We start from the raw sequence: 12,328 nt of genomic DNA, 5'->3' as shown, positions 1-12,328 counted from the left end.
TTCCATCTTTGACTCTGTATTCATTTATTTTTTTGAATTAAATTTCTGCAAAGCACCTTGGGTCATTTTCCTATGTGATATGAATGCAAAATGGTGATGTTGACATTCACTATCGTGGCTAGTTGGTGAATATACACTGCTTGAAATAAGGTGTTGGAAGTGCCCAGAGGGAAGTAATCTATAAAAATTTAGACAAGAGAGGAGAAAAGGAAACCAGAGGAGGGGTACTGAGCTCCAATCGGTGGGGTGTTAGCTATGGTTCAATGGGTAACTCTCTTGTTTCTAGGGTCAGAAGCTTATGGATTCAAGGCCTACGCCAGGATCTGAGCATGTGATCAATTGACACGCCACTGCTATACAGAGAGAGTGCTGCATATTTTAGTGAAATTGAGACCCTATCTACCTCTTTGGGTGGACATAAAATATCCCATTGGTTCATTGGCGGAGTAGTAGAGATTTGCTCCCTGTATCTTGGCCAAAATGCATCCCTCTAACACCAACACCTTATTCATTAGTCATCACATGCTGCATCGAGGGATCTTACTGTGACTATTCTTAAAACTAAAGTTTAGGACTTTGGGGCCTCCCAAAAACCTGACAGGGGTTGTCGAACTGCGAGTTTTTTACTTGAATCTTTTCCGGTCTGGTTTGCAGCGAAGCGGTCACTGGTGAATTGAAACTGCTCGTACCGCGCTACAAAAGGACTTCATTGACTGACGGGAAACAGCCCAGCTACCCCACGGCACTATCACAAAACATTGTGAGTATCACCAACAGCTGCTACCTGTGCTTGACATCTGTACAAAGTGTTCAGGACTTCATGAATAATGGCAGCAGTTTGGTCGCTGCATTTTCCTACATTACAAAAGTAGCCACATTGCTTTTGTAACGACATCCTGGGCAAGTGTGTGGTCAATTCCAGCCCCACGTGCCCCAGAGTCACAAAACAAGTGGATTAACCAATAATACTAATAAAAATACCCCAAATCTTTGGCCTTTGGCTGCCCAATAATTATAGTCCATCAGATTTGTAAGTTTAAGCACAATTAATGTTTATTTATACCAAGAACTGTAATGAAATATACAGTAAATACAACTGGGTAACAACAAGCTAATACCTACTACCCACTTTACCTATCTCACCCTCTACCCACACACACGAGATGGACAAATACAGAGGGGGTGGAAAGGGGTAAAAACTGATAAGGATAAGGTCAAAAGATAACAGTCTTTGCTTTGGATGGTGATAATTTGGCACATTTTCCTCACCGCAAGCTCACAGATTAGAGTCTTTGGTTTGCAGCCAGTAATGGACTTCTTTGTAGAGTCATTCATTGAAAGTCCCTGAAGTTTAGAAAAATGCAGTTCTAACAGACAGCAGGCTTTCTGGGGAGACTTTATTTTTCATCAAACTGGGCCTTGAGCTTGAGGTTCCCATCAATCTGGGCCTTCAGCTCAAGGTTCACATTCAGTCCTCTATCTTTCTGGAGCGAGAGTTGGCCAGTTCTGCCTTTGCCTTTCAGGAGGGGGAGTCAGTCGGTTCTGGACTCTACATGTACATATATTCATCCAGGCTCTTTGCCAGTTCAGAAACACAGCCTTTCCGGAGTAAGATAGAGAGGAGAGGATATGAGGTTGTCTCCAGGGCTGCCAAAATCAGAACTGAAACCAAACCCTGCCCTTGGAGCTCTGAAAAACATTTCAGTGGGATCAGATCTAATCACTACCAGTTACCGGGCAGAGCACAATCTTTTGGGTCAATTCATTGGCCACCAGCCAAATCAATCAAATCGAGTCCCAGTCAATCTCTATCATTAGTGCCAGTCAGTCCACAGCTACAGTTTGAACCAGCAAAGATTAGCACAGTGATCTCTCCTGCTGCTGAAATCATCTGCTTGAATTAAAGGCACAGGCCGCTTGCCTCAGAGACACATGACAACTAATCATACATGAATCAAAAATGTAACAGCAAAAATCAAAGAAAGGGAAAAATAAGGGAATAAATAGGGAGGACCCTTACACTTTGCATGTGCGATGCTTTGAAACAACCTGTAGTGCTATTTAAATTACCGTCTTTCTCCCTAACCATTTTTACCTATGTGTTTTTGTTTTTCAGCCACTCAGATTTGATCCTGTGGAGCCCTCAGATTTTGAGGCACATGTAGCCAATCAGATGGCGAATCCTGAGCTGGGATCATTGCAGAATCTGGTGGATTTCCCTGAGGATGATGTTGACGTTGTATTGTCTTCGAGAGAATGCCGGACAATTAACCCCGCTGTCCCAGACAATTGGTAAAGTGGAACGCTTCAGAATAAAATGCAACTTCCAATTGTACTGAGACTCGTTTCCTTCACATTTTAATTTTTGGATTAAATGCAAATTCATGGGGAGGTACTGGCACAGTGATATTGTCACTGGGCTAGTAAAGCAGAGACCGAGAGTAATGATCTGGGGGCCCAGGTTCAACACCGCTGCTGCAGATGATGAAATTTGAAATCAATAAAAGTCTTGAATTAAAAGTCTAATGGTGCCCATGAAACCATTATCAATTGTTGTAAAAACCCATCTGGCTCACTAATGTCCTTTAGGGAAGGAAATCTGCTGCCCTTACCTGGTCTGGCCCACATGTGACTCCAGATCCACAGCAATGTGGTTGACACTTAACTGTCCCTCAAGGGAAATTAGGCATGGGCAATAAATGCTGGCCCAGTCAGCAAAGCCCATGTCCCATGATAAAATTTAAAAAAGAATGAAGGGTTGGAGTGGGCACAGATGTGTACTTATCTTCTGCTGGTTGCAGGCGAGTAGGTGCTGCAATCATTTATAATTCACTGCTGTGAGCATCAGTACTTTGTTCTTCTACATATCGATAATTGACTTGTATGTATCTAAGAGCCATATCTTTCTTTATATTGTTCCTATATGTGGCTTTAGCTCACATTTGTACATGGCAGCCACTCTCCCTGTTCACTTTGCTGTCAAGTCTTAGGTTTGTGATCTGTATGTTACCAAACCACCTCCTGGCTTAGCTGAGATTAATTGATTTACACCATTCTTGCCCCTGGTAGAAGCATCACTTGAGCATTAATGGCAGCCTACCTTGTCTTTCAAAGCTCAGACCTGGGGCGTCATTCTCCGCCGGCGGGAGTCTCCGTTCTGCCGGCGCTCGGGGGTTTCCCGACAGCGTGGGGGTGCCCCACAATGGGAAACCCCATTGACCGGCCGGTGTTACGGAGACTCCCGCCGGCCGGTCGGCGCAGAAATGTGGCGGGGCGGGTAGGAGAATTTCGCCCCTGATCTTCATCATAGCTGCACGGCAGCATAGTGGCTAGCACAGTTGCTTCGCATCTCCAGGGTCCCAGGTTTGATTCCCGGCTTGGATCACTGTCTGTGTGGAGTCTGCTTGTTCTCCCCATGTCTGCGTGGGTTTCCTCCGGGTGCTCCGGCTTCCTCCCACAGTCCAAAGATGTGCAGGTTAGGTGGATTGGCCATGATAAATTGCCGTTTGTGTCCAAAAAAGGGTGGGTGGGATTACAGGGGTAGAGTGATGGTGTGGGCTTGGGTAGGGTGCTCTTTCCAAGGGTGGTGCAGACCCGATGGGCCGAATAGCCTCTTTCTGCACTGTAAATTCTATGATTTGAAGTTAAGTTAAAATGTAGATCCTTTGTAGTTTTTGTGTCAAATGGAGAAAGTGGAAATTGTGGCTTCCTAGTTTCCATTGACTTGGTTTCTCTTCCTTGTGCTATGTAAAAGTAGAGGTTAGTAATGAGGAGATACCACTTTATTCCCTGAGCTGTGATGAGGGACTTGACTGACTTGCTGGATTGTCCCTTAAATTTAAATTTCTAACAATAAAAGATTAACATATGAGCAATTAGGTTGATTTATTAATTACACGCTTAAATATTTCTACCATTATTTCCTGTGTCAGCCTTGTCTCAGCGGCAGCATTCGCGCCTTGGGGTCAGAAAGACTTGGGTTCGGGCAGCAGTGACGCAGTGGGTTAGCCCTGCTGCCTCACGGCGCCAAGGCCCCAGGTTCGTTCCCGGCTCTGGGTCACTGTCCGTGTGGAGTTTGCACATTCTCCGTGGTTGCGTGGGTTTCGCCCCCCACAACCCAAAAGATGTGCAGGGTAGGTGGATTGGCCACGCTAAATTGCCCCTTAATTGGAAAAAAATGAATTGGGTACACTAAATTTTAAAAAAAAGAAAGACTTGGGTTCAAGTCCGACTGCGATTTGGACACATGACCTGGCAGGACACTTCAGTGAGGCACTGGGGGCGTGCTGCATTGTCAAAGGCGTTGTTGTTCTGAGAAACATTAAGTTGCGTACCCATCTGCCTGTTCGTTTAGGAGAGCCTATGATAGAGCGGAGAGTTCTCCCGGTTCTCTTCAAGCATTAGCACCAAAAGCAGATTTATTGTTCATTAATCTCTCCATTGTTTGCAAGAACTTGCTGTGTACAAAATGGCCGTCATAGCTGCCTTTAACAACAGCGAGTGTGCAATGCAATTCATTGGCTATGAGGCATTTTGGTTGCCCTGGGGATATGCTTTGTACATTATGTTCTTCGATTTGTTTCCTTTCCTTCCTGCTGTACCTTTTTTAGGGAAAGGAGTAATCGTCTTCATGTTTTGCCTTGACAGGAATAACTTGACCCCACAGGTGAGGTCATGTGTCGAGACCTACACCAGGAACTGGCTGACAGTTACCAGGAGGTAAGTGAAATATTCTCACCTCGACCAGTGCAGCAAGGTGCAAGGTGAATGCTGCCTAGAGTGTCTATACATTATTATATCTGACTATGTCACTAAAGTTTGGGATTCACTGAGTGTCCAACATATGCAAGCAGCACAGAGGATTCAGATTTTTCAAATTCCACATTGGTGAGAAAACACCCAATTAAAGTGACAAAGATTTTGTTGTGTTATCTCCCAAAGCAGCCCCAATTACCTCTCTGAGAAAAAAGTGGGCATTTTTATGTTTTCTTCCTCATCTGCTTCACAATTTTAACATTCATTTTCTAATAAATAACAAGAAAAATCCACCAACTCTTGAAAAGCATTGATAAAATGTGCCATCTGCTTACCCATCAGACCCACCGGCACCCCCACCAAAACCTGATCCTCTCGGGTGGCCTTGCGTTCATCTTTCCGTGTTTAGAACATCGGTCCTGCAGCAGAGTAGTGGGTTCTGCTGTTTTCTAACTAGGTTTACATGGAAACTCTGAATCCTTCATTCAGTCTACCCGCACATGGCTGAAATGGGGCTTCCCTCATTCCAGGTCTCCACACACATCTGAGCTGATCTCCCTTCTTCCATACATCCCTGTACAGTTGAACTGCACTCCCCATGCTCCACGCAGCTGAGCTGATCTGCTCACTCAGCGAGTTTGAGACAGAGCTCGAGGAACAACTGGATGATATTAGAAATCCAGCACCCCATAAGCCTAAACCAGGACAAGCTTCGGAGTGAGTTAAGAGCAGGTGATGCTCATTGAAACTTGTACTCGAACTGGGTTTTTCTCCCGGGGCCAGGATCGAACACGGGTCCTCAGCACCGTGAGGCAGCAGTGCTAACCACGGCACCACCATACCAACCGAAACAGTTGTGAATCTACCACCTTTTTGTACAGTGAAGGAACAGAGATAGAGTTCTGGCTTGAATGGTGATGTCCCCATGCATGTACTGCCCTTGTCCTTCTAGGCAGTAGATGATAGGTTGAGGATGGTAGGTGATAGGCTTAGGAGGTACTCTCAAAGAAGCTTTGGTGACTCGCTGCATTGCATCCTGCACAGACCACTGCCACTGTGTGCCAATGGTGGAAGGAGCAAATGTTTAAGGTAGTTCACTGAGTAACAATCAAGTGGGCTGTTGGGTTCAGCATAACACATATTCATGATTTCTCTCCCAGGTATCATAAGTACAGCAATGGGAGTCGGAGGAAAGGACTGAATCTTCCTCATCAGGTTTTTGAATGTGATGAAAACTTCAATGTGGAAATGCAAAGATTCCAGGTATGCTATGATGAGAGTCCTCCTTGTGCAGCAAGGGAACGAACTAACAATACTATCATACAACAAAATACATGAAACAAAACTTTCCCAACATGAACAAACAGGCCTTTGTCCACTGCAGTTAAAACAATTAATTTGGTGGGTGCTGTGGTGGGTAGGGTGCAGGATTTATGTCAAGTGTGATGGGCAGAGGGTGAGGGGTGCGGGGAGCAGGGCAGGGTTTACCATGGTGGACAGAGGGTGATAGGTGTAGGGAGGAGGGCAGGGTTTACTATGGTGGGCAGGGGGGGTGAGGGGTGTGGGGAGGAGGGCTGGGTTTACTATGGTGGGCTCGGGGTTGGTGAGGCATGGGGTGGGGGCAGCTTTACCATGGTGGGCTCGGGGTGAGGTGGGGGGGGTGGGTTTAATATGGTGGGCTGCATTGGAGGAATGGTGTAAGTTTTGAATTTGTAGTTTAGCAAGTTGTTCAACCTCTCTGCAATGTTCGTCTTTTGCTATGGAAATTGTTGCCTATATTCGCATAATTTGGTCTTTTACTGAAGTTTTCTGTGCGAATATATCATCGGTCTAACTTCTAAAGTATCTTTTTATTTTTCTTGCTTTTTGGGGCTGTGTTTCATCTCAGCATCTCAGTTAACCCTGTTCGTGTGTACTCAGAACTCCACTGCTGTCCTGACTGTGTCTGGGTGGACACAGAGCTCCACTGCTGTCCAGACTGTGCCTGTGTGTACACAGAGCTCCACTGCTGTCCAGACTGTGCCTGTGTGTACACAGAGCTCCACTGTTGTCCAGACTGTGTCTGTATGTACACAGAGCTCCACTGCTGTCTAGACTGTGCCTGTGTGTACACAGAGCTCCACTGATGTCTCGACTGTGCCTGTGTGTACACAGAGCTCCACTGCTGTCTAGACTGTGCCTGTGTGTACACAGTGCTCCACTGCTGTCTAGACTGTGTCTGTGTGTACACAGAGCTGCACTGCTGTCTAGACTGTGCCTGTGTGTACACAGAGCTCCACTGCTGCCCAGACTGTGACTGTGTGTACACAGAGCACCACTGCTGCTCAGACTGTGCCTGTGTGTACACAGAGCTTCACTGCTGTCCACACTGTGCCTGTGTGTACATAGAGCTTCACTGCTGTCCAGACTGTGCCTGTGTATACACAGAGCTTCACTGCTGTCCAGACTGTGCCTGTGTGTACACAGAGCTCCACTGCTGCTCAGACTGTGACTGTATGTACACAGAGCTGCACTGCTGTCTAGACTGTGCCTGTGTGTACACAGAGCTTCACTGCTGTCCAGACTGTGCCTGTGTGTACACGGAGCTTCACTGCTGTCCAGACTGTGCCTGTGTGTACACAGAGCACCACTGCTGTCTAGACTGTGTCTGTGTGTACACAGAGCACCACTGCTGTCCAGACTGTGTCTGTGTGTACACAGAGCTTCACTGCTGTCCAGACTGTGCCTGTGTGTACACGGAGCTTCACTGCTGTCTAGACTGTGTCTGTGTGTACACAGAGCACCACTGCTGTACAGACTGTGCCTGTGTGTACACAGAGCTTCACTGCTGTCCAGACTGTGTCTGTGCGTACACAGAGCACCACTGCTGCTCAGACTATGACTGTGTGTACACAGAGCTTCAGTGCTGTCCAGAATGTGCCTGTGTGTACTCAGAGCTTCACTGCTGTCCAGACTGTGCCTGTGTGTACACAGAGCTGCACTGCTGTCTAGACTGTGTCTGTGTATACACAGAGCTCCACTGCTGTCCTGACTGTGCCTGTGTGTACACAGAGCTCCACTGCTGTCCTGACTGTGCCTGTGTGTACACAGAGCTCCACTGCTGTCTAGACTGTGTCTGTGTGTACACAGAACTCCACTGCTGTCTAGACTGTGTCTGTGTGTACACAGAACTCCACTGCTGTCTAGACTGTGTCTGTGTGTACACAGAACTCCACTGCTGTCTAGACTGTGTCTGTGTATACACAGAGCTTCACTGCTGTCTAGACTGTGTCTGTGTGTACACAGAGCTCCACTGCTGTCTAGACTGTGTCTGTGTGTACACAGAACTCCACTGCTGTCTAGACTGTGTCTGTGTGTACACAGAGTTCCACTACATTCCCGACTGAAGCTCTAGAGCTATTTGTTTAGAGTCCGCTCACAATAACCAAACTGTGATTTAGGCAACGGTGCAAGAAGCTGGAGGTGCATGGGTGTTAACCTGAAGACCATCACCATTATCTAACTCTAAATAGATCCACTTTTGGTAAGGAGATCATTTAGAGGCCATAGGCTGCCTAAAACGCTGAAGGTGGCCATTTGGCCCATTGTATCTATGCTGGCCCTCCCAAGGAGCAATTTGTGCTGCACCTCTCCCCCACCCTCTCCTCACATCCCTGCACCTTCCTCCTTTTCAGATAGTTAGAAAATTCGGAAATGTGAAACTTTATGGCACCGAAAGGAGCCCCTCTGCCCATTGCTCCTGTTCCGGCCGAAAAATAAGCCATCCGGCCTCACCCTACTCTCCAGCACTTGATCCCTAGCCCTGGAGGTTACAGGACATCATATCCAGATAGCTTTCAAATAAGTGCCTCCTACCACCCTTTTCAGGCAGTGACCCCTATCACCCTCTGAAGAATGGTTCTGGCCAGCATGTCTCCTTCAGTCAACAACCTCAAAAACAGATGGATAGGTCATTTGTCTCATTGTTGCTGCTGTGTGCAAAATGGTTGCCTGTTATACGGAGAAGACAGACAACGTACTTTAATTCATAATATGTGGGGCCCTTTGTGATATCTGAGAGATGGGCTGGTTGGTGTATAAGTAGCAATTACATTCAACATAACAAAAAGCTAGGTTTATTTGAGCAGTTAGTGTTGGGGGGGAGAACAAAAGCAGGTTAGTATCTTGACAACACATTTGTTTGTATGCCTAGCTGCTCAATATCAGCTCCTTTAAAGTTCACATCTATACTTTTAATCTCTGTCCATGACCGTAGATTTTAACAGAACCCTTTGAGCCCCACAAGTGGGTGGGACGGTGGCCCAGTGATTATCACTGCTGCCTCACCGCGCCAGGGATCCGGGTTCAATTCCAAACCTTGGGTCACTGTCTGTGGAGTTTACACTTTCACCCAGTGTGTGCCTGGGTTTCCTCCGGGTGCTCTCGTTTCCTCCCACAATCCAAAGATGTGCAGGTTAGATGGACTGGCCATGCTTAATTGCCCTTTAGTGTCCAAAGGTATGGTACGATACGGTAGCACAGTGGTTAGCACTTTTGGTCACTGTCTGTGCGGAGTCTGCACAGTCTCCTTGTGTCTGCGTGGGTTTCCTCCGGGTGCTCCGGTTTGTTGCCAATTCGTACCGGAGACGCCAATAATGTAGCTCTTTTTAACTGGATACTGATATGACAGTTATTAATGATGATATTGCTTTTCAGAGTCGCCTGGTATCAATTGATACCACCACAAGGTTTTACCGGATATCGATCAAAGACCAAACAACCAGTTAGTTGATGTGTTAGGCAGGTCGGTTCGGTGTGGACTGCACTTGATGCAGCGATGCGAGTAACAGACCTCTAACACTGTAGAAGATCCAACACGGTTTTATTGAACGATAGAACTAACATACATATTTAACTGTGGGTCGACACTATACTGAACTGACTGGAGACCTTGTACTAGCCTGACCAGACTTACTAGCTACCTGGTGTTTGCACTGTGCTAGCTCGTGGACTCTGACTGTCTCAGTGGCTGGGTCCCGAGAGAGCGGGAAACCTAGTGCCCTCTGGCTTTATAGTGGGAGTGTCCTGTCTGTTGATTGGCTGCACTGTGCTGTGTGCTTACTGGTCATCCTGTGTGTCAATCACTGCCTGTCTGCACTTCATTATATACATGAGTGGATATTATGACATCTCCCCCTTTTAAAAAAAATAAATACTAATGTGTGGATGCTTATAAATATATATATATATATGTGCCTGACTATATACAGAAAGATGTCTAAATGAACGTATATACATAGGAAGGTTGCGATAGTGCAGATACATGGCAAACAAAACAATATTTACAGAGGTCCAATTGGTGAAGTCGCAAAAATGTACAAAAGCTCAGTCTATAGATTTAGTCTTTGTGGTGGGCGCCGAATTCTAGTTGATCGCCGCAGAGGGGGAGTAGGAGCCGCCTGCGCTTGGAGAGGTGGGATTGCTGGCATCACGGTGGGTGCGTGGACCGGCAGGATTGCTGGTAGATCGATGGCCTCATGGTCGGGTACGTCTGGAGGAGGCATCGTAGGTGGCGGGGCACACCGGTCAGGTAGCGAGCGTGGAACCCTCCGCAGTGCCCATCTGTTGCGCCATAGAAGGGAGCCCTCAGCCATGAGGACAAGGAATGATCTTGGGGCCACTTGTTTGAGCACATCAGCTGTGGCTGACCAGCCGCCCTCAGGCAACTGTACACGAACATGATCAGTTGGGGCCAGTTTGGGCAGATCCGTGGCATGGGCATCATACGTGGCTTTCTGTTGGGCCCGTGACTGCTGCATTTTCTGTAGGACCGTGAGGTGGTCAAGGCCGGGAATTTGGATGGCTGGAATTGTGGTCCTCAGAGTGTGATTCATGAGCATCTGGGCTGGAGACAATCCAGTGGACAGTGGGGTCGTCCTGTATGCCAGCATGGCCAGGTTGAAATCGGAGCCTGAGTCTGTAGCTTTGCACAGCAGCCGCTTTACAATGTGGACCCCTTTTTCGGCCTTCCCGTTTGACTGCGGGTAGTGGGGACTGGAGGTAACATGACGGAAGTTGTGGGACTGTGCAAAGTCAGACCATTCCTGATTGTAAAAGCAAGGACCATTGTCGCTCATTACCGTGAGCGGTATCCCAAACCTGGCGAACGTTTCTTTGCAGGCTTTGATTACCGCCTTCGACGTGAGGACGGACCGTTTCACTACTTCTGGGTAACTGGAGAAGTAGTCGACCAGGAATATGTAGTCACGCCCCTTGGCGTGGAAAAGGTCTACACCAAATTTGGACCACGGAGAGGTCACAATCTCGTGCTGCTGCAACGTTTCTTTGTGTTGAGCTGGCTGAAACTTCTGACAGGTAGGGCAATTGAGGACTGTGTTGGCAACGTCCTGGCTGATGCCCGACCAATAGACCGCCTCCCGAGCTCTGCGTCGGCATTTCTCGACCCCAAGGTGACCCTCATGGAGTTGGCCCAGCACCATAGCACGCATACTCTGAGGAATTACGATCCTGTCGAGTTTCAGAAGGATTCCCTCCACCACCGTCAGGTCGTCTTTTACGTTATAGAACTGGGGACATTGTCCCTTCTGCCAGCCATTGCTGAGGTGCTGCATCACGCGCTGCAGCAGGGGATCCTTGGCTGTCTCCTCACAAATTTGGACCACCCGTTCGTCGGAGGCCGGAAGGTTCGAGGCATACAACTGCACTTAGGCTTCTATGTGGCAGATGAAGTCACTTTGTTCATGCGGTGTGGTGATGGACCTCAACAGGGCATCTGCAACGATCAACTCTTTACCTGGCATGTATCTTTTTTTTTTTAAACACAGGAAAAGGCCCTTCGGCCCTCCCAGCCTGCACCGATCCAGATCCTTTATCTAAACCATGTCTTCTATTTTCCAAGGATTTACTTCCCTTTGTTCCCCACCCATTCATATATCTGTCTAGATGCATCTTAAATGATGCTATCGTGCCCGCCTCTACCACCTCCGCTGGTAAAGCGTTCCAGGCACCCACCATCCTCTGCGTAAAAAACTTTCCACGCACATCCCCCTTAAACTTTCCCCCTCTCACCTTGAAATCGTGACCCCTTGTAATTGACACCCCCACTCTTGGAAAAAGCTTGTTGTCCACCCTGTCCATACCTCTCATAATTTTGTAGACCTCAATCAGGTCCCCCTTCAACCTCCGTCTTTCCAACGAAAACAATCCTAATCTACTCAACCTTTCTTCATAGCTAGCACCCTCCATATCAGGCAACATCCTGGTGAACCTCCTCTGCACCCTCTCTAAACCATCCACATCCTTCTGGTAATGTGGCGACCAGAACTGCACGCAGTATTCCAAATGTGGCCTAACCAAAGTCCTATACAACTGTAACATGACCTGTCGACTCTTGTACTCAATATCCCGTCCGTTGAAGGCAAGCATGCTGTATGCCTTCTTGACCACTCTATCGACCTGCGTTGCCACCTTCAGGGTACAATGGATCTGAACTCCCAGATCTCTCTGTACATCAATTTTCCCCAGGACCCTTCCATTGACCGTATAGTCCGCTCTTGAATTAGATCTTCCAAAA

General features: G+C 47.5%; 1 protein-coding gene across 1 annotated transcript in view; it reads left to right on the top strand.

The window, feature by feature from the left end:
• The first annotated feature begins 672 nt into the window (after window positions 1-672).
• The window catches only part of LOC140395143 (dedicator of cytokinesis protein 7-like), a 353,436-nt gene continuing 341,780 nt past the window's right edge, over window positions 673-12,328 (top strand). The window contains exons 1-4 of the mRNA XM_072482618.1: window positions 673-760; window positions 2,117-2,292; window positions 4,648-4,719; window positions 5,916-6,018. Coding sequence (XP_072338719.1) covers window positions 2,174-2,292; window positions 4,648-4,719; window positions 5,916-6,018 — 294 coding nt within the window. The 5' untranslated portion in view covers window positions 673-760; window positions 2,117-2,173. The remainder of the gene's footprint in view (window positions 761-2,116; window positions 2,293-4,647; window positions 4,720-5,915; window positions 6,019-12,328) is intronic.

This window comes from Scyliorhinus torazame, chromosome 18 (assembly GCF_047496885.1).
Source record: "Scyliorhinus torazame isolate Kashiwa2021f chromosome 18, sScyTor2.1, whole genome shotgun sequence".
Lineage (NCBI taxonomy): Eukaryota > Metazoa > Chordata > Chondrichthyes > Carcharhiniformes > Scyliorhinidae > Scyliorhinus > Scyliorhinus torazame.
The sequence above is the reverse complement of the archived record's forward strand: the minus strand, read 5'-3'. Positions and strand labels throughout refer to the sequence as shown.